The following is a 23,310-nucleotide window of genomic DNA, read 5'->3' as shown; positions in this document are numbered from 1 at the left end:
ATTGACGAAAAAGATATAATGGTAAAAAATAATTAAAAAACAATCCCAGGGCCAGGTCGAGATTCCAAGCTAGCTGGATATTGGATTTCGATCTACGTTTTCAGATCTCATTGCTTGGAGATAAATTTATGGACTCCTTCGTCCTTAAATAAATCTTATTTTCCCAACAACTCCGTTTAAAAATTAGTATCAGTGTTGTTATATTTTTCAAGTCCTTTGGGATCATTGATGCCAGCACTATTGAGTGTTGAGAATTGAGTACCGCTCAAGCCGGTGCTAGGGGGCGTGGGGGATGTTGCACGTATTCAGTATCCCTCATATCCAGATTTTTTTGCTTTAGTTTCATCAGTTTTTTGTAAAATCAGTCATCAGTTGTATTCAGTTCTCTGTGGTTAGTTGTATTATAGTTTGAACACCTGCACTTAAGTTACCGTACTGAGAATACAAATAGTGCATGTTCGCTGTGTCGGCTCATTTTTCTGGGGTTTACCTTTTGTGACGATATGGAAAGGGATGACGATAGAAATATCATATTTAGATGCCCGTTCATTGGTTACTTTATTCTGAGGTTTCTTATTCTGACAAGGGAATTTATTTTCGCCTATCATACAAAAGACAAAAAACATTAAAAAAGACTCAACAATCTGATTGATACCTCGTGTTTCCGTGCTCCTTCTATTGTTTATTATAACCGTATATTCAAAAACAAAAATAATTGCCTCTCCGTTTCGAGTGTTGTGATACAAACAGAATTCATGAAACTTCGCTTACTAGATTACTGTATTTAATTATATATTAAATTTTTAAACATAAAAACAAAACAAACTCTGTTATCCATTTAATCATTTATCAAAGTAATAATAGTAAATTTGTTAAAAAGGAAAAAAAGCACAATTAAGTATATAAGAAGTAAACTTATTTAAGATATTGAAAATAAACAACAAAGCACGTTACTGTTAAAACAGTTCAGAAAATAAAAAAAATCATATACATGTAGTTACGCAGTACAAAATGTATTCTTTTTATTCATTAGTACTTTGTTTCAGTTCATGAAATTCTTGAGTATCAAACATCAACAAATACTAGTAGAGAGTAGCAGAAATGAAAACGTATTATATGTTTTGAAAATTGTTAGTTCACTGTTCAACTTCTGAAGAGCAACACCATTTGAGAGTGAAATGTTTTGGCTGTTGCTTAGAACTTATGTTCTGGTGTTGCAATAGAGGTGTTACATTGATTGTGGTCGTACTTTTTGACTGGTTGGAACCGTCGAGGTAAAGAGGTTATGGCTTAACAAAGGGATTTTGCAAAACATGCATTGTAAAAGTTGATAAGAGTTAGTGAAGGTAATATGGCTAGCAGTGATATATATGAAAACAATTTTAAAATATAACAAAAAAATATGTCGCGAAATGAAATAATTAAAGTCCGGCTTCTTCAAAAAAAACACTCCCTTAGGACACACATTTTTGGTTGTTGCTGAAACGTATTGTTATGGAATGGCAAAATGTAAAGAACCTGGAGAAGACAATCTCGATCGGAATGATTGTTATATCAAGAAAGCATTAATTTACAAACAATATTAACATACTTAAGTTAATAAGGTTTGTTAAGCGACATTTAGTTAGTTCTAGAAAATGATTGAAGAAGAAATATAATATTATATATCTAAACTTAAATGCTATAATAATGATAATAAATGAAGAAAATACACAATCTATTATAATGGTATAAAAATGAAATGTCTTTTTAAAGATATATTGTAGCATTTTGTGAAGAACAAGCTTGTCATTTTGATGTTTTTTTCCAACCAATAGTACTACAAACATCGTGTTCATCATTCAACATTCATTTACTTGGGCCAGCTCTTGAAGTCTGTTTCCCCTTTTTTCATAATGTCAGAACATCGTGTCCTGAAACAAGAACTCAATTTTTTTAAGCATCGAAGTGGTGATTTATTAATATCAAAGATACATTTTGTTCGTTAAAACCGTTAGGACCGGGTTGTTCAAAACATTGGTTAAAATTAGCCTATGGATAGCTTATCCACTGGCTAAATCCTTATCCAGCGGCAAGCTTTCCAGTAGATAAAATTTCATTGTTCAATAGTTGGATAGTACACTGGCTACCTAACCAGTGGATAGCGTATTTATTCACTGGTAAAGTACCACAATGCAACAGGGTTGGTTAGTGATTCTGGAAACAAAATGACTGATTTTTTTACATATAATAAATTCATTAGAATCAAAAAGCTCCCAAAAAATATTTTTGCATGTTTTGTGCTTTCTTGTTTTTGGAATTAAACAAAAAGTATATCAGAGGCCTTAAAGTATTGCAGATAGATTTATTTTTCCCTTAGACACACATAAGAAAAAATTCCAAAACAACTTTTTTTCAAATTTGAATTGAAATTACTTCCATTAGATGAGTAATGTTCTAACTAAGAAAATGAGTATTGACACTTGTATGTTTTATCAAAGAATAAGAAAGTTATGACTGTTTAACTGAATTTTCTGAACTACAACAACAACAAATTTAGATTGAAAAAGGGTTCTAAAAGCACTTTTTCAGAAATGTTTCAATTTAATCCTATGCATTTCATATAAAATGTTCTAGTTATGAAAAATTAATCATATTTTTGTTAAAAAATTCGGGTTTAAAACAAGTTTAAATGATTTTTACTGTTTTACCACTGGTAAAGGGCATTATCCGGTGGTCATAGGACTGGTAAAAGTTAACCGCTGGATTACGCATTTTATCCGTTGGATAAGTTTTGAGCAACAGAATTTATCCAACAGACAAAATTTAACCAGCGGATAATGAATTTAACCACTGGTTAACACTAACCAATGTTTTGAACAACCGGATCCTGCTGTCCGATAATAATGATGTTAGAGAAGATGATAACGATGAAAGTGATGATAATGACAACGACGATGATAACGACGACGTTGATGCTGAAGAAGGCAGAAATACCTTTTACGTATATGAAAATCAACAATCGATTTTATTTGACGTTGAGCTGACTTCATACGCAATAAAAGATACACAATTATCTTAAGTAGGACACAGTCTCAGTATTTTAATTATTCAAGCTGAATATTTTTATGAAGTAAACAATATCAGGTTGTCAGCTGTTTGCTGAATTTCAGAAATGAATGACCCATCTCTATTTATGACACTCTTAATCAAACATAAAATATAAAGTTTGTCAGTCAACAGTACAGCGCCTGGTGTCAAACTCTACAGTGCAGGATGCACTGCCTTTATACTACTGACATAGGCTTATAATGTCCATCAAGGCAAGGATTAAAAACAAAAACAAAATGCAAACCATTTTGAGTTCGTCTTGAAGACTTCCTCCCTCATTACAGTGACGCCGAGATTACTGCAAAGGATTCTAGCTAGAGTGACCTTCTTAATTTCACGTAGCTGTTCTGTAATTGAAATAAATAATTATGGAAAAAGTTTTGATTATACTGATGATGATAATTATGAAGACATCGATGATGAACATGATGATGGTGATGATGATATTGATGAGGATGACATTGTGGCTGTGGACACGGTATTGATAATGATGAAGATGACATCGCCGACGACAACGACGAAGATGATGGTGATAGTTATAATGATAATAATGATGAAGACAGATCGATCAGGACGATGATGATGATTATGATGATAATGATGATAATGATTTAACAATAATAATAAGAGGCAATAATAATTGTATTGAAAGTAATCAGATATCAATGCGTTTTTTCTACCAAGTTCAACGTTTTTCAGATACAGGTTTCCAGTTCTTTTATTCATGAATTAAACTTACGACCTTTGAATCCATGATTCTCATTTTCATACCAGAACCTGTCACCATGTTTGATGTTTGAGAAATGTTTAGCCAGAAGACACGACTGTGTGGCACCGGATATAGAACCTGGTAAAGGGGTTTCAGCTATCATACCAGTCCAGAGGTCAACATCTTGGACATCTCTATATAAATATATATTAGATTATATTTCATCTATGCATAATAAGGATAAGTATGACATAACCGTTGTCTAAGTAATAGAAAGAGCATCGTAACACGGGGCTATCTGATTTGTACGAGGAGGCGTAGACCCCGAGTAAATATCAGATTGCCGAGTGTTTTGATGGTCTCTTAGACAAAAATAAAAACACGTTCCCTGATGTCACAATATGAAACCCAAGACAAAATAACCACTCAACGATCATCTGAATATGATATTTCTATCGCGTCGTCACAATATGTAAACCCCAGACAAAATGAACCAATCAATTGGCATGCTTTGGAGTGAGAGGGTAATTAATACCTGCACTCCAGTTAAGGCAATCTGCAGATATACGATTTAACTCTGGCACATTTTCAACAGAAATGTCCCCAAACTATGATATAAGCATAAAAATGGCCCTTTGTGCATACAACTATCATAAGTATTCTTATTTATTATGTAAAATGCATAAAGTATCACTAATTGGATATGTTGTTTTTGTGGATATGTTGTTTTTGTGATGATGGTGATGATGATGATGATGTTGTTGTTATTGTTTTTAACTGCAATATTTTGTTCAGAGGTAAATAGACGGTTATACTACTGAGGCCTCTTTAGCACAATGGTTAGGGCTGCAAATCTATATCTTTTGCCCCTCGCTGCTGTTGGTTCGAATCCCATCAGTGATATTCGATTTTACCTTGTGAGGAAGCTGAAATAGCTTTCCAGCTAGCTTTTAGAATGTCGATGGCTGTACTAATACGCCCGCTTGTGAAATAATGCCCTAAGTGGCCCCGAGGTCTTCATTCACCAGTATACTCTCCAGCACATCGGTCCAATGTTCCACTATCGCTCACACACGTGAGCGTTTTCACTGAGCTGCGATGGGAGCGTCGAATAAGCGTCGTATGACCCTTACAGTGTCGGTGTAACTTTGCTTATAAACTGTAATGCTCATAAAAACCATGACACACGACCTTCATTTCTTGTTTCTTGAAATAAAATACTAAATTTAAATGCATTTCATTAATTGAACTTACTTGTAAACACTCTGCATCTTTTCGATATTAGTTTCACTTGTTGTGTCCTTCAAATCATACCAAGATTTAGGGTCCCCCAGGTCACATAATTTACGGTATACGGTATAAGACGGCGTTCCCCATTCCCGTCCTCTCAGGATATTCAGTGTTGCCAGATCGTTAGAATTTCCGTCTTTGTCTAGGAAGAGCAGATTACGCGTAGCGGAGTTCATTAACCTGGAATATCATGTGTAACGGTTTAAACGGCGATTTAAAGATAATTCTATGTCATTACTCGGTGGTCGGTGCACATTATCCACTTTTCTGGATAATCATATAATGCGTTACCAATTTCTTTAAAGGTAACTGACTGTTAATTCCAAATGATTTCAAAGTTAACTGTGACAAAAAGGACTCTTAGACGCAATGTCCGAGGAACAAGCCTTTAAACTGATTTTTGAAAATTTGTTTTAAAGCAGCACGCCCTCAGATACATGCTAATTTTCGTGAAACTTTCGAAAATGTTTCAAAATGTTAGATATAATTGAAAAGTGAACAAAGAAAAACAATTACATTTTAAACATCACTTGCAAACCATGTAAATAACCAAACAGAGGTCAAAATTACATTATGCAAAATAGCCCTTACTGGGATAGCAAAGCGGTAGCAATACGGTGAAATATACTGCAAAATCGGTCGCAAATCGCACATAAAAAAGACATTATTACTTTTATATTGAATCTTGTTTGTTTTCTTAAAATCTCAGTATTGTTTTCTCAAGTTTGATTTTCTTTAAATATTTTGACTCATCTCGAGGCATGCAGCTTTAATGAATATGCTTACTTATAGAATGTTTATCTTATCTAATACTTATTTTCAGTTTAAGCGCAACAGTTAATTTATGGTTTTATGATTTTAGGCTATTGGATTTCGATGGAGTTTCTTGAATGTATCCTTAATTTTTTTCGGAGGTCAGAAGGATAGTGTTTTTTTATTTATTTCATTCTTTTCTTATCTCTTTTTAAATTTTGCCATTCTAAATCATTGACATACAAAGAGCACAAACCTGTCCACATGTGGGCATTTGCTTACAACCATGCCAAGGGTCACTTCATTAATGCCATTATAGTTATGATTCGTCACATGCAGTGGTGTTCGGATGGCAAACTCTTGATTTTCTTGTTCAAATACCTCAGCAGCATTTCCAGTCTGTCTACCTAGGTTTAGTTTATGCGGCATTAAATTGTGGTACCTGCAAAAGGGTAGACGTATAACGTACAAAACAATAGCCATCTCGTAGGTACGTGTACATTTGAATTATGATAAAAATATATAGGTAATAGTTTATTGTGATGTTCAATTGCAATCAGTTCTCACTGCTCGTTAAAGTTGCATTTGCTGTTACTGTAAAAATGCATGTACTACACTTACGAAATACACATTCATGCGTTGTGAATCGGCTGTTGTATATTCAAATGTTGTACACTCACGAGTTGTACACTTACATTGTGAACACTAAAATGTTGTACACTCTAATGTTGTACACTCACAAGCTATACACTCATATTTTGTGCACTCATATACTATTCATTGACATGCTGTACACCTACATGCTGTACACTCACATGTTGTACACTCACATGTTGTACACTTGCTTTTTGCTTTTGAAATGTTTGCATCTGGGCTAATTAAGTGTACAATTTAAATATTTGTACTGACATCTTTGTGTCAAGTAATAGCGTAAAAAATTGTCTAAATAGCAAGGGTCAAGTAACTTATAGGCCCAGTAAAAGGTAAAGGTAAAGATCTTATTTATTATAGTGTCACCCCTACTGAAAGGGCCAGCCATTTCTGACTTATGAGACATCTTTTGCTTGCATACCATGTACATCCCAACCCCTACCACTATGCCAGGCGCCAGGCGGATAGAAATCGGTAACCATTCATTTTAACTACCTCGCGGCTCACGAAGCGGCCATTTCGAAACGAGTCCCACGAGAAACATTCATCCTTGAATTAACTCTCCCCGTGGGGCTCGAACATTCGACCTCCCGATGCGAAGGCGGACGCCTTAACCACTAGGTCAACGGTACCGGTATGCCCAAGTATGTTTTCTTATTGTTGTTTCTCCTATTTTTAATGTTTCATTTTAGTTTCGAAAAGGTACTCACTAGCCAACTGCTTGGAATTTGTTTTACTTCTGTTGCTTTTTGGCAATTAGTACAAATAAATATCAGTGCTGTTGTATTTTGTATTGACGTTGAAATACTATTATTTTTTATTTTGCTACTTTTGCGACACTCCACACAACTGTCACACTTACACTACATACACTTAAATCATTCGTTTTACGTAACAAAACTAACTTCTATTTGCCCTTGCTAAAGCTGTTTTATTCCGGCATAATCTTTTTTTTATAAAGAATACAGTTGGCTTTAAATACCTGTAACAAATGGAAAACGCTTGTGTCATGGACGCGTCTGTACTTTCATCATACTTATATTCTGTGTTGACTTTATGCTCTCTGAGCACATCTTTATCAAAAAGTACAGGTAACATCTCCCTTAAACAAAACAGAGAATATATGAGCTGCGACACGACAAAACCAACATAATGGGTTTGCGACCAGCATGGATCCAGACCAGCCTGCGCATCCGCGCAGTCTGATCAGGATCCATGCTGTTCGCTATCAGTTTCTTTACTTGTTATAGGGTCTGTAAGCGAACAGCATGGATCCTGATCAGACTGCGCGGATGCGCAGGCTGGTCTGGATCCATGCTGGTCGCAAACCCATTATGTTGGTTTTGTCATGACACGGCTCATATTACTTTTAATAAAGATAATTATGTATTTTCGAATTAAGCCTTAAACAGAATAAAATAAACAACAACAACACTACAATAACTATAACCACTACCAGTACTACCAGCACTTCACTAATACCTAATGAGGCTGTGGGTTCGAATCCCAACAGGGACTTCGGAATATATTATTTAACTTGCTTACGGAACGTGGTTGGATCTACTCACTAGTCAGGTGTTAATTCGTGCCTGAAATAATGCACAGAGGAGCATCTAAGGTCTTCCTCCACCAGTAAAGCTTAAACTTTCCGAAAATCACAACTCAATTTAATCACCACTACAACTACTACAACTACTACTACTACTACTACTACTACTCAGACTTCTACCACTACTTCCACTCTCACCACCAATACCAGTACCACTACCACCACCTGCACTACTACAACTACTACTTCCATCACGACCACCACAACTACTGCTGCTACTGCTACTGCTGCTACTGCTGCTGCTGCTACTGCTGCTACTACTGCCACTGCTACCACTGCTACCACCACTACTACTACTACTACTACTACTACTACTACTACTACTACTACTACTACTACTACTTCTACTACTACTACTACTTCTACTACTACTACTACTACTATACTACTACTACTACTGCTAACATCACCACCACCACTACTACTACCACTACTTCTACTACGGCTATTGATAGTGATGCTGCTGCCACAGCCAATGCCTCTACCACATAACCATTACCTTCACCTCCACTACTACTACAACTATCATACTTAAACATTCACTACCACAACCTATGATAATTACAACACAACTCATAGTCAAAGTAAAATTAATATAAAAAATGAAACAAGTATATCAAATGGGTGTATATTAATAAGAATATGCACACTTACTCGTAAACAATGTGTTGTATAAATGCTGAGATGATTTTCCTGGTCTCTTGAAATATCCTCTCATCACTCCAGTCATGAATTGCCTGGAACTCTTTTGCAATACGGTTATGTTCCCGGACAAACAAAGTATGGTATGTCAGAAGCCCGGGGTGCACGTTCGCTCGTGTATCCCCTAAATAAATTGTAAGAAGAAAATAGATGGAAAATAAATTGTCAGTAAAAAGAAAGGGATATCAGATACTCGTATAACTTCTTTAGTAAATCAGAACATTCCTCCGAAGCAAAAATTACGATTTTATATGGGATTTTTAACAACATGTCGGATTAATTACTAAATAAATAAGAAATAAGAATAGTACAATAAGACTGGGATACACATTTTAAACACATACCGATTAATCTGTTCCTTCAAACAGTCACTAAAAAACTCAAAATGATATTTATGTTTTGCTAAGCAACTATTTACAAATTAAATAATTCTTGAAAACAGATTGGTAACTTGAAAACTGGTTGTATTGACTGAGTCTTTTAAAAAGATACATCTTTTTATGACTTTGAAAAACTGTCATTCGTTTTAATCCTTTGCCTGTTGGCGGAGACTAAATCTATTTATGCGACCAATGCAGACCAAGATCCATTTCAGTGTCGTCTGACCATAGTCTCCATTGTGTGTTAGTGAGTTCAGTGCAGTTTATGAAATTATCACCGAAATCATTCTGGTAGAGTACATACTTAAAATGATGGAGTCTATTCATTTAGCGGGATAATGGTAAACTTTTTTCTCGTAACTGTATTAATTAATGACCAAGAACAGAGACACAAAAGAGAAAGGACATGGTGTGATGTCATTTGCGTTATACAGAACAGAAATATAACAGAAAAGCGTGTCAATAAAAAAAGATTGTTTTCGAATTTTCACAGCCTTTATTTTTGGATTGTGACAAATAGATTATTATCAAATAGAATATTATATTCGTGTAGAGTCACTGTGCACCTGTGCTCGACCAGCCCAGTGCTTGTCCAATACTTCTAGTTATGTACGATTTATGCAATAAAGTAAAAATAAAACTCGGAGTTTGTTTGTGTTATTTGTACCTGACGTATAACCTCGACATGATGTAGAAGAACTCCGGCTTTGGTAGACGCTTACCCATTTTGCAGACGATATCAAACAGTACAAAAATACACTTCTATAACCGAGATTGCAGTAAAAAATCTATATTAGTAGTGAAATAATTATAAATTAGGGCAAAGTTGGACAATATATTGATAAATCAACTTTACACTTACGTTACCAATTGATTTTCATATTAAGAGAAGACCCCGAAAATCATCAAAACCCGGCTTTCCATAAAACGCAAGGGCTATGAACATGAAAACAAATATGGCAGCTGGTCGGTAACAATTAGGGAACACAGTACTAAAAGCGTAGACCAACTAAATATTACATAAAGTATCACACTTAACTATGTTGTGCAGAGTTATTTTATTTAAAAATGTATGAGAAAATATAAAAAAAAAATGTATAAGATCGAAATATATATTTTACCCCGTGAGCAACAAAAGTTCATATTTCACTCGTGGCTGGGCCACTCGTGAATTATACCTTTCAGTGCTCACTCGGTAAAATATATTCCGAACTAAATCTTCACAATTTTTTTTATTATATGCAAAGAAACGTTAAGAAAGTCATTTTATCCTAAAAAGAAATAAAAAGCGCCAAAGAATAATACATTTACGAACTAAAGTATGCACACTGGTATATCACTGAAATAACGTAACGGGCTAAAGCCCGGTAAAGTGAAACAATATTAAATTGATATTTGCACTGTTTCAAATAGTGAAATATCACTTTTTTATTTCACGGATATATTTCTATAAACCACTAAAAATCATGTAATAAAACTGATTATTATATACTTATGAATAAAATATTAAAAAATATTGATGAAATAAAAATATCAATGTCAAATTTATTTTTTTACTGCAGTGAAGCATATTTTCCGTATTTTCACTGGTACCTTGCCTGACTTTCTTCTTAATGCAGTCAATACACAAAATTAAATGAGAAGTCTTAAGAATTGTATGGTCAAAAAAAAGAGAAAAAAGTCTATAATAAACAGAAAATTGAAGTTATATTCTATAAATACAGGATATATTTTCATCTTGTGATATGAAAATTACCATATTTCATTGGTGGCTACCGCCATTCATGAAATATTTATTTTCATACCACTCATTGAAAATAAATCTTGTAGTTATAGAAAAAAACTCGAATACCATCTGTATATTTTATATGTCAATCGTAACGTCAAAGATGTCACGAATGTTTTGCAACAGTAAGATGACGTCACTTAACGACGTCATTTGACAACGTCTCCTAGCAATACCAGAATGAGGGCTGAAAGATATCCACGATGAATGCTGCAATTTGCCATTAGCTGAAATGTCCTCACATAAGGTGAGAATCATAAAAGTTGAGCCCTCAGATGGTACGGGATCTTTACCCCCACTGAGGGCAGATACAAAGAAACTAATGGAACAACAGATTATGCTGACAAATAAAAGAAGTCAAGTTTTTACTTACAAGGGACCAGGACAGACCCGAAGTCGTTCTGTACCTGACAGAACATTTAGAGAGGTCCAATTTACGCATGCAAGGGAACACAGTGTTTCGAGGGCTACAGGGGCGGAATATCGCGATTTTTCCGACTCAAGCGACGATGATTTAGAAGAGGAGGAAGCCAAGCTAACAAATTCACCAAAGCAGAAATTAGAACAACTGGCTGCTGATATAAGTACGAGTTTAGAAGACAAAGAGGAAAATCATAGAAAGTCAATGGATGTATCAGCCAATAAAGTGGTAGAGAGTACAAACATGAAAAACGAGGCGGGAAATAAGGTAAACTTTTCACTCTTATGCTTAGCACAGTACTTATTACTAACTAAAATGAAGATAAACTAATCACAGTGATAATATTTTGTATGCAAATATCTTGACTGATACTTTTTTCATATCTAATGTTTATTATGTATTTGCTATTTGTTACATGTCTACGTCCTCGTGCGGGATTTGACATTAATATGAGGAATATATTTTATTTTTTATACACATGAAACAGGCATGCTTTTGTACTTCACGGAAAATATTCAATACTTCTGGCTTTTGCAATAAAATGGTCTATTAAGGGGTTAAAGTGAGTTATATCTTTTTGAGCGAAAATTGTAAACCCAAGTTTACAGGTGCAATGCACAAACCTATATCAAATTAACAATATGTATGTAAAGATACAGAACAGAATGACATTAAGTGTATCTAATTTGTTCTTTATTAGTGTACCTGACAGTTCACGTTCTTGCTTTAGATTATTGCCGAATAGCTTTGTTTGTCAATTATAATTGGTACTTAGAAATTCCGAATTTATTTCATTCTTTTCATGTATATCATTTATATTACACCAGATACTGCATCATTTATATCACACCAGATTCCTTACCATTTATATTACACTATAGTCTGTCCCATTAAAAATGGAAATGAACTTTTGCCTGGTGTGAATTAACAAAACGAGGTTGAATAAAAATTTAACTATTTTTGTAAACTAAAAAAAAGTCACCCTCGGGATTTTTCAGGATTTTACTCTAAAATGTCTACTTTTCTTGTGAAAGCAAATTTTGATTTCTCTATGGAAAATCTCTGTTGTTTTTTTTCCGTAGCCATTGACGAAGTACTCTTCTTTTGAAAATGAACGGGAGAAAGCACGTGTCATGTTTCTAAAATATACACGAGGTTCTCGGGGTCGTTTCATGATTATTTTACAAAGCTGGATCTACAAGATGTAACAGTTTAGTTGCAATGCATGATGAAAAACTTTAAAAAAATGAAAAATAAGCAACAAGAACACCGAGTCAAATGGATAAAATATCTAGAAATTACACTTACTTTTAAGCTTAATAGAATTCCTATGAATTTCGGAATAGATATTTATAAACGTCCCTTCTGAAGATTCCTTCATTGCCAGTATCTATCCAGTTCCGTAGATCCGATTTTTTCTACTTCGAAACTCCTAAATGACATGACTCCTACACATGATGATCCAGATTTTTTAAACTGTTAATCCCATAGGCACTTGGTTTCGGGATAAAAAGCCTTTTGAAGGGTTTGTAGGACTCAAATTTGATTGAATGTAACGATTTTTTATCGTAGATGTCTCGATTCTAAATTCGACATTTTTCCGATATTACTAAAAAATAGTAATATCGGAAAAATGTCGAATTTAGAATCGAGACATCTACGTTAAAAAATCGTTACATTCAATCAAATTTGAGTCCTACAAACCCTTCAAAAGGCTTTTTATCCCGAAACCAAGTGCCTATGGTTAATCCGTCTCATTATTAAAACATTGTTCAATTTATGGAGTTATCTGGGTTAGCAAATGAAATATGTAAATGAAACACATCATAATTCATTATGTTCCAAATCCATAATTCAAGAACGGCCCATCAATTTTAGTTGTCAACATCACAATGCTTATAACTCTTGAAAATGGATTCCAGACGAAACTTTATTACGTCAACAACAATTTACGAAATATATGACGTAACAATAATGCCTCGCGATTCCAGTTGCGGCATTGACAGAGAGCGGCTAGGCATTATGTAACCTCAAACAGATAATTTTAAGCGTTGAGATGAATTTGTCTTGATGGAATTTAAAATAATTTTTGTATACCCAGATTTTGCAACTTAACTGTAAAAATACACCTTCAATTCACATATGAATAATAAAACTTTTGATAACATTTAGATCATCTAGATAATTTTAAACACACTTAATGACATGAATCTACAACAATACAATACTTCTTCCATTAATTACATATTACATTCGTTTTCATTTTATGTTTTAAACAATTTTACATATTTCTCAGAAATAATTTCCCTACATATAATCTCGTTTTTCATGACTTCTGTAAATCCTACTATTTTAGCTACAAAATATACAATATGCCGTATTTTTCTCCCGCGAAAAATATGCTAGATCTATTGTATTTTCATTGAATATTTTTAAATTTTAGGAAGGCTAAAATTATTGAGAGAAAGTCACTTGGTGTTTCTCTTTGACTCGATCTCCCCTTCATATTAACATAATAATTATATGTAACACTTTGAGTCTAGAAAAACACACATATTGTCGCTTATTGAACACTCCAATTCAATTTATTCAAACTTATTCTTAATAATATCAAATCAGTGAAATCACTGACATTTTTGTTGAATTGTGAGACGGGAAGTTAAATTTGTATTTACAAACTTAAAGTGTATAGGCCTACGTTTGATTGCTCAAACTAGAAAGCATGATATTATTTATATTCTTATAATTTAACATTTTCCTCGAACGCGAGTCTGTGTTCTCTCATTAGCCAGGGAGTTAGTTAAAGTAGACACTGTGGTAACAAGCAAACCAATTCTGAACGTATAGTGATGAATCAGTTTTCCTTTCTATATATTTCTTGTCAGATTTGCATGAAAAAGTAGTATTTGTTGGCGATTTTTTGTGAAAGTTGAAACCTACGGAAAGTTTTAGCGCACGGACATCGCACCCGAAATAAGAAGGGTAACATATTCTTGTATCCCATCGAACCTGGTCAATTTAATTATTTTTGAATAGAAGTGATACATACTAATGGACAGAATTCAGACAACTAAAGAATTGTGTAAATTAAACATTAATTAGCAAAGAACCATTTTTATAGTCTTCTAGCTGGGTCATGTGGGGGTTACGTTCATTGAACGCCGCCTTTCCTTGTTGATATTGTTTATCATATTCTAGCTAGTGTTCCCGCTCCCTACGACATGCTGCGGTAAGATACGCACTTTATTGGAAAGCTATCTAATCAAATCACTTCATTGTTCTTTTTTATCTTAAAAAATACGACAGTTTATCATGGTTATTAATTTAATCTTTGTGTGTAAGAATTTATAAAGCGTTTAGCGATATTTTAGCTTTAAATGATTTTGATTATTTTAATAATAGTTTGCTAGTAAAATTGCCTTTTTGACACCAACTTTGTTCTCATTTTCCATCTTAATGATAACATTTAGCTATTGATCAGTAAGTAAATAAATATAATCAAATTTTTTATAATTAACGAGTACATTTCATCGTAATTGTGAGACGAACCCTAAATGACGTCTATATGGGCGCCGCCTTTTGAAATGGACGTCACGTCAAAGTTACAACGTAAGTCAACGGGGAAAAATATAATTTTAACATTTTGACCATATTACTGACTTTATTGAAAAAAATGAAAAAATGCCTAGAGATATTGACGTCAGGGTTAAGATGACATTAATTTAAATGATTTTACTATTATATTAAATAAAAAATGGAATGTTCAAATTGATGGGACAGACTATAGATAATATATTCATTAACATCACATCAGACTTCTCGGTCATTTACATAACACCATCTACTATACATTTACATGACATTTAATAATATATCAGTTACAAAATCGCACCCAATTACTGCATCATTTACATCACACCAAGATACGATATAATAAAAAACATTGAAGAACATTATTTGTTTCGTTGAATTTAAATTGTATATGTTTGGAAAACCTTTGAATGAAATTGATGTAAGCTGCACCACATTTGTAATACTATCTCTTTATCGGGATTCTTCTTCAATGAAGGGAAAATGAAGACCTTGATAAAAAAGAAAAAGTTGTAAACGCAGAAAAGGAAAACGAATGTGACCAGGAATTTGAGAAAGAAGAAGAAAAAGAAGATGAAGTTATTAACTGTGTTTTTGGTTTCATTATCACATGGATGGCCAAAAGGATAAGAGAAACGTCGGGAAAAAGAAAAGAAAGGCTATAGCTAGCCGCACCCCCACACCAAACGCTAGGTAAGAATTATACTTAGTACACAGTCACACACATCGCTCGCATTTTGTGACAGAGAAAAATTATGAAAATATGAAAGACAAAAATGGGTTTTTATTTTATTTAACAAGATCAAATTGCATGACAATATTATTTCTATTTTAGTTCAATATGAGCATTTCTATTTTAGTTCAATATGAGCATAGAAAAGCACGTGGCGGGGAGTCTTTTACCATTGAAGTAGACTGCAAACCACTCGTTATGAAACCGATATTGCCGCCAATTAAAAAAGCTGACGGGCCTGTAAGTATAAATGTTATATTTTGAATACAACATACTTTCTATGCATACTGGAAACATTTTTGACGCAAAATGAAAATATATATATGTATTAATAAGGCATTTAATGTAACTGCACTATTTGCTATTCGCTTTTCAGTCAGTGTATAAAAATGTTAAAATTTCCCCTATAAACGATCCGTGGTTAAGTAATTTAACAAACGTAATTAAAATAGTAAGTGTTAAAGACATTTGAAATTTGCCCTTCGACCTCAACTAATTAATAAGTTATATTATTATTCTGGAACGTTAAAATGTTATATTTAATCCAATGTGTATTTTCAGCAGACATTGTTTCAAAATAAATTAATCATCCCCGCTATATAAGTACCCGGGGGAAAAACGGGAAATAAGGGCGAGTATTGAACTAACAAAACCCCGGCCCACTTTGGGAAACGTTAAAGGTTGCCAATAGTTATTGTTATTTTTATTTTTGTTACTACAGTTAATATATATAATTTTAGACAAAAATTGGGCGTATTTTTTCAAAAGGGATAAGCTTTGAGCTTGCCTTTTTAATGTGTTACATTTTTTTAAAAAAAAAAACAACCCCAGATACGACTTATTGTGAGGCTCGATAAGAAAACGGCCCGAAGCAAAAGTAGGGAGCTTTTTCTGGCAAGGAACACCAGAGGAAAAAGAAGTTCGATAAGATGTTGTCTAACAACCATTTATATTAACATTTACATGTATATTTGTTACTTAATTTTTACATTTTATAAAAGATATGTGTTTTCGCTAAACCTATGTTCAGACAAGAATTGTATAATTTGACGTTTAATGAATTATTGATTTCGGATATGATAAATATGTATTTAATTATAACACAAATAATGAGTAGCATTAAATACGGCCCAATTTACTTACACCAATAAATTTCTAAATTACCATCAACCAGATATAATTAACCAGTAAAACACATAAAAAATATATCATTACAACTTACACCAGTTACGAAACTATATGATTTATATCACACCAAGATACTTTATCATTTACACTTTACACTTATTTCTAGTTATTTACATCCACCAGATTACATATAATTTTTCCACACCAGATTAAAATTCATTTACATGGCATAAGACACGATATCCATTTACATGACACCATATAAAATATCCATTTATATATACAACCAGATAACTGCATCATTTACATCAACCAGATTTTACCATTTATATTACACTTAGAAATTATTAATTCAACATCACATCAGATACTGTATCATTTTACATAACAGCCATCTACTTTATCATTTACATGGCATCCTAGATACTATAGCTTACATAATAATAATATATCAGTTACATCACGACCCAGATACTGGCCACCATTTTACATCACACCAGAATCGATTATAATGAACATCACACCTGATTCTATCATATTTTTCCATCACACCAGATAAGTATCATTAACTGCACATATATCATTTTAAATAACACCTAAATACTATAATATCATTTACATCACATCCGCCAGATACTTTATCGTTTACATTTACACCAGAAACTGAACCATCTATATTACATCAGATACCATATCATTTACATTACACAATCAACAATATCATTTACATCACACCATATACTATATCACTTACATTACACCAGATACTATATCATTTATATCACACCAGATACTATATCACTTACATTACACCAGATACTATAAGCTATCATTTACAATCACTACAATATTCTATAGTAATTACATCACAGCAGATACTCCATCATTTACATTACACCAGCAACTATATCATTTCATTACACCATCAACTATATCATTTACATTACGCCATCAACTATATCATTTACATTACACCATCAAAACTATATAATTTACATTACACCATGAACTATATCATTTACATTTTCAAATTAGTTAATTTCATTTTTTACATATCAGTATATATCATTTAATCCACTAGATATATAAAATTTTCATTACATATCAGATTATTTACCCAACGGTATATAACATGTACACACTCAAATTACTATTTAATTTTACCATAACCACCAGATACTATATAATTTTACATTATAGTTATATCATTTAATCAGATTTACGTTATTCATTTAATCACACCAGATTAATCATACATCAATTTACTATTTAATTTTACATACAACCAGTACTATATATTTACCTTCAGTCATTTTACTCACATAGATACTATTTTCATTTTACAACACCCAGTACCTTATATTCATATGCTAATTTCACAAACAGATTACTATTTAATTTTTACCATTTACACCAGTCTACTATATTAATTTACATTACATCAGATACTATTATCATTTACATCACACCAGATACGTTATTCATTTACATCACACCAGATTACTATATCATTTTACATCACACTTAGATACCCATATATTCATATACATCACAACAGATACTATTTTATTTTACAATGCAAAAGATACCCTTATATCATTTACAGTCACACCAATACTATATCATTTACATACGACCAAATTATACTATATTCAATTACTATTACATCAATATTTACTATATCATTTATATCACACCAGATACGTTTTTCATCTTAAATCCACACCATATACTATTATTCTTTACATCACGCCAGAATTAATATATTCATTTACATAATATCAGATTACTATTTAAGTTAAACCATACACCATTTACCTATGTTCAATTTACATCACATTTCAGATACTATATCATTTACATCACACCAGATTACGTTATCATTTACATACATCATATAGCTTTATTTTACAATCACCACCAACATCTTACATTCACTTACTCATTACCAGATACTATATTCATTTACATCAACATCAGATACCTACTAATCATTTACCATCAACCATTTACTTTATCAATTTACATTTAACACGAAGATACTATTTACTTTACCATTACACAAGATATTATTTCATTTTTTACCCACACCATACCACCTATATCATTTACATCAACACCCCAGATACTTATCATTCACATCACGCCAAATACGATATTATTTACATAACACCAATATTACTATATCAATTAAAATCACACCAAGTAACTATTATTCATTTACATTTACACAAAATACTATATTATTTACATACACCAAGATACTTATTTCTTTTTATAACGCACCACCATTCACTATATCACTTACATCATACCGAAACAATATCTTTACATCCACATTCAGATACTATTTCATTTACATCACATCAGATACTATATCATTTACATTACACAGATACTATATCATTTCATCACACCATATCCTTATCATTATACTATTTCGTTTATATTACACAAGATATTTATATCATTTTACATCACGCCAAATACTTTATCATTTACATTACACCAGATACTATATCATTTACATCACATCACGATACTATATCATTTACATCACACCATATTACTTTATCATTTACAGTACACAAGATTACTATTCTTTTTACATTACACAAAAAATATTGTTTCATTATTCATCACATCAGATACTATATCATTTACATCACACTATATACTTTATCATTTACATCACACCCATACTATATCATTATAACATCACATCAGATACTATATCATTTACATCACACCATATACTATATCAATTACATCACTCAAAACTATATACTCTACGTTACTCAATTGGATTGGTCAACATACAATTGTCACGTTTTTCTTTGATATATTAAGGATTGAATGCAAGCAAAGAAAGGAGGAGTCCGAACACCGGTTTCAGGAAAGAGTTCGACTCTCTATCAGATATAGACAGGCAGACGCCAGAAGAAGGAAATAGGAGCCGCATGTCGTCCCAAAGAGCCATTAGACCGAATGTCAACCAGAGCAAGAAGCTCACTGGCTGCTTCCTCCTCCTCAGAGTCTGTCGACGAGGGCAATAAAACGCCCTCAAGGTCGGCAGCTCTCATTAAATTTTAAACCCGGCCCCTCCCGACACTCCCTTTTAATAGTAAGCCCATACATTTTTGCTATTGTCACGTGATAGGAAGTTTTTTTTTCAAAAAGACTACAAAATTAAACAATTAAATCTCCTTTTCCCAAATCATTTTTCATTTTTAATGTAAAACTTTCTTTTTACATTTAATTATCAGATGACATTTTTTTTATATATTCGTTTTTCAGCCTTTACTTTTGTGATACTTCTATACGAATTTCAAATCATATTGTTTGTAACATATGTCCATTGCCAATTTATTCATTGCCAATTTTTTTAGTTTGTTTTTACTTTCTTCATTTTCAAAATTATGCTTTTGGGAAACAAAGGTTAATATCATTTCTCCCGTAGTCTTGATAAATTTTCAAATTATCAAATTTTGTGAAATTTCAACACAATTGTTATATTTTCAGCACTATTTTCAGAGACAATACATTTTCGATATATTATTTGATCTAAATGATTAACTTTACTTAACATCTTTGTTTTAAAATCTTTTTAACAACCTGACCGTGATCTGCCTTGAACAAAAAAATACATAAAACCACAAAAGCAAGTATCAAATCTACACTCTGACCTTGATTTATCAACGTCAAGTATGATGATACTTACCAAAAAATCTCATCTCATTTATCATCCAATCATTCATTGTATTCATCAAAAACTCCAAGAAACAAGGCATTGGTCTTACGTTTAAAAAAACTCTAAACCTTTAAAAAATGAATTTCTTGTCATACCATATGTGTACATTACAATCACTAATTGTTATACTTTCTAAGTTTTTATTCATTTTCCCTTTTTTAAAAATCTGTTAGTCCAGAAAGCGCACCTAGATCATTAAGTATTGTTTTTGGACATTCTCTCATCTTTAGGCAACAAGGAAATATTTCCGGCTTACACACTATACATACCTATATAAACTGTTTTTATACATTAAAGTTAAAAATTTACACTTTTTTGATTAATTCATCATAATAATATTTTGTTAACAACCGGACCAGGATGAATATCATCTGCCTTGAACAAAAAAATACATAAAACCACTAAAACAAGTATCAAATCTACACTTTGACCTTGATTTATCAACGTCAAGTATGATGATACTTACCAAAAAAAATTCATTTCATTTTTATCATCCAATCATTCATGTATTCATCATTCCCCCCCACCCCCAGAAAAAAAAACAAAAAAAACAAGGCATTGGTCACTTACTTACAGTTATAAGAAAACTTTAATTTTTTTTTTAAATACATATCTTAACATACCCTACGTGTACATTACAATCCCTGATTTTTTTTCTAAGTTTCTATTATTTCATTTTTTGAAATCTGGCTTGTAAGTTAACCTAAAAATCATTAAGTATATTTTTTGGACATTATCATCTGAGCAACAAAGAAATATTTATGATTTACAATATACACAACATTTAAACTGATTTTTTTTACAAATAATTTTTTACACATTTTTGATAATTCATTCATTATTCTGTTATAGCAATAACTTTTTTTTCATTTGTATTAACAGTTAAAAAACAATATGGTTATAAATATCATTGATATATAATTATAAGTTTAATTTTATAATTATTTTTAATGACTATTCACGTGACATGGCTCCGATATTTTAAAGGCGTAAAGACCCTTTGGCCTGCTGTTATAGGGATGTTGTCGGCTTTGGTTTTTTGCATTTTTTGGCATTTTTGTTTCAAATCTTTCAAAACTTCCCTCTCAAACAGATTGCACATTTGATATTATCACTTAAAATAGGCATATTAGTAAAATAAATACATCTACAGTTTATTTTACACATTCTCCTTATACTTGCATATACAAATAAAAACAATTTTGGATCACAAAGCATACTGCACTTGTTGTTGTTGTTTTACTACCATTTTAACTTCTCGGGAATATAAATCATCGTATCAAGTAATCGAGAATCATAGATCAGAGACCCGTTGTCAAAATTATAAACGTATGTCAGGATACAATTCTTTAGTGTGTTGAAAATTTCAAACATTTACCAATTGAATAGTTCTAAAGCATTTTATGCTTTAATGGTATCATAGTTTTGGGACCTTTCTGTTGAAATGTGTTAAGAGTTAAATCGTTTACATTTATATGCCCATGCGTTAACTGGAATGCAGGTATTAGTTACCCCCACACCAGAGCATGCCCATTGAATGTGTCAATTTTTTGTTTTGGTTTTTACTTGTAGTGATGACAGAGAAAGGGAAAATGATAGAAATATCATATTCAGTGTTCGTTCATTGGGGTTTTATATGTGACAATAGGGAACGTGGTTTTATTGTTTGACTATGATACAAAGGAGAATATAGCACGACCTTGCAAACTGATTCATAATCTGCACTGTTTGTTTTATTTTTCACTCAGGACATATTTTTTGAAAACAATATAAATGGTATTGTCTAGATTGAAAAATTCAGTTCGTGTCCATTTTAGAAAATTGAACGGGGTAATGTTTAAAACTTTTATTCATTATTGTAATAATTAATGTCATTTACCTGCTTCAAAGCAGCTGTCTTTGCGGTGGTCATTTGTGGTAGTTATTACACGGCAGTTCGGAACCACGTGAGAGTTTGGGAGTTTTAATTCATTGGTTACTCTGCTCTAAAAAGTCCTTTAAAATAAAAACATATATTGTCCCTATAATTATATATATTGCCCAATCGTAAAAAATATTTCACGATGCTTGATGTGCTTACTAAAGTTTTTTAAAGGGGGGTTTTACGGCGTATGCTAGGGTTATCCTGTATTCGAATTAGACATTATTATCAGCCAGATTTAAAATTTAACCAAGCAATTTTTATAAAAACCTACATTTTATAAACATTTTACTATTATGTAAGCCAATTTGATGTCACATGGGTATTTCGATAATATATCATCCTGGAAATGAATATCACCCTGCAATATTTCCCAGGGGCAAGTAATTATATGATTTATAAAAAGTAATGTTCTTATTCTTTCCCCCTATAAAGTTCAAATGATGAATGACTTCGGTTTGCGGTTGAAAAAGTTAACATTTTTAAAAAATTAGTTTCGGTTATGATAAAAAGATAACACATTCAAGTCTCTAGGGTTTAAAAGATCTTCTTAGCAATCCCTTTACCTCGGTGGGAATTGGCATTTAAGCAAACCCTTAATATTTAGCCTTGTCTCAGGTTGCTAATATTATATAAATTATGCTTGTAGTTCAAGAAATACAAGAAGCCTATAGGAGAGCCGGTGGCATAAAGTTAATGGCGTCTGCCGATCAGCATAACGCTTGTTGGTTCGAATCATGCAGGGATCAAGACCAAGTTCTGTCTTATATCACAGACTGTCGTTAGTTCCGACAA

General features: G+C 32.3%; 1 protein-coding gene across 1 annotated transcript; it reads right to left on the bottom strand.

Moving 5' to 3' along the window:
• Nucleotides 1-825: 825 nt before the first annotated feature.
• LOC132724009 (peroxidasin homolog) lies at nt 826-22,548 on the bottom strand. The gene is made up of 8 exons (XM_060708822.1): nt 22,474-22,548; nt 8,757-8,928; nt 7,476-7,595; nt 6,099-6,284; nt 5,054-5,269; nt 3,830-3,993; nt 3,335-3,437; nt 826-1,913 (listed from the first exon to the last, which is right to left on the bottom strand). The coding sequence occupies exons 3-8, from the start codon at nt 7,589-7,591 to the stop codon at nt 1,853-1,855; spliced, it is 846 nt and encodes a 281-aa protein (XP_060564805.1). The 5' UTR covers nt 7,592-7,595; nt 8,757-8,928; nt 22,474-22,548; the 3' UTR covers nt 826-1,852.
• Nucleotides 22,549-23,310: the final 762 nt, after the last annotated feature.

The sequence above is a fragment of the Ruditapes philippinarum genome, unplaced genomic scaffold, assembly GCF_026571515.1.
Source record: "Ruditapes philippinarum isolate M1 unplaced genomic scaffold, ASM2657151v2 ctg530_1_1_1_1, whole genome shotgun sequence".
NCBI lineage: Eukaryota > Metazoa > Mollusca > Bivalvia > Venerida > Veneridae > Ruditapes > Ruditapes philippinarum.
Note: the sequence above shows the minus strand (reverse complement) of the source record. Positions and strands in the feature narration are given on the sequence as shown.

What these genes read in the sequence shown, in the direction of transcription:
- LOC132724009 (XM_060708822.1), bottom strand. Translation starts at nt 7,591, where the DNA reads ATGTTACCTGTACTTTTTGATAAAGATGTGCTCAGAGAGCATAAAGTC. An exon ending in GCGTTTTCCATTTGTTACAG is followed by an intron (nt 6,285 to 7,475) that starts GTATTTAAAGCC and finishes ACCCTTTTGCAG; the next exon opens with GTACCACAATTTAATGCCGC. An exon ending in AAGATGCAGAGTGTTTACAA is followed by an intron (nt 3,994 to 5,053) that starts GTAAGTTCAATT and finishes ATATTTATATAG; the next exon opens with AGATGTCCAAGATGTTGACC.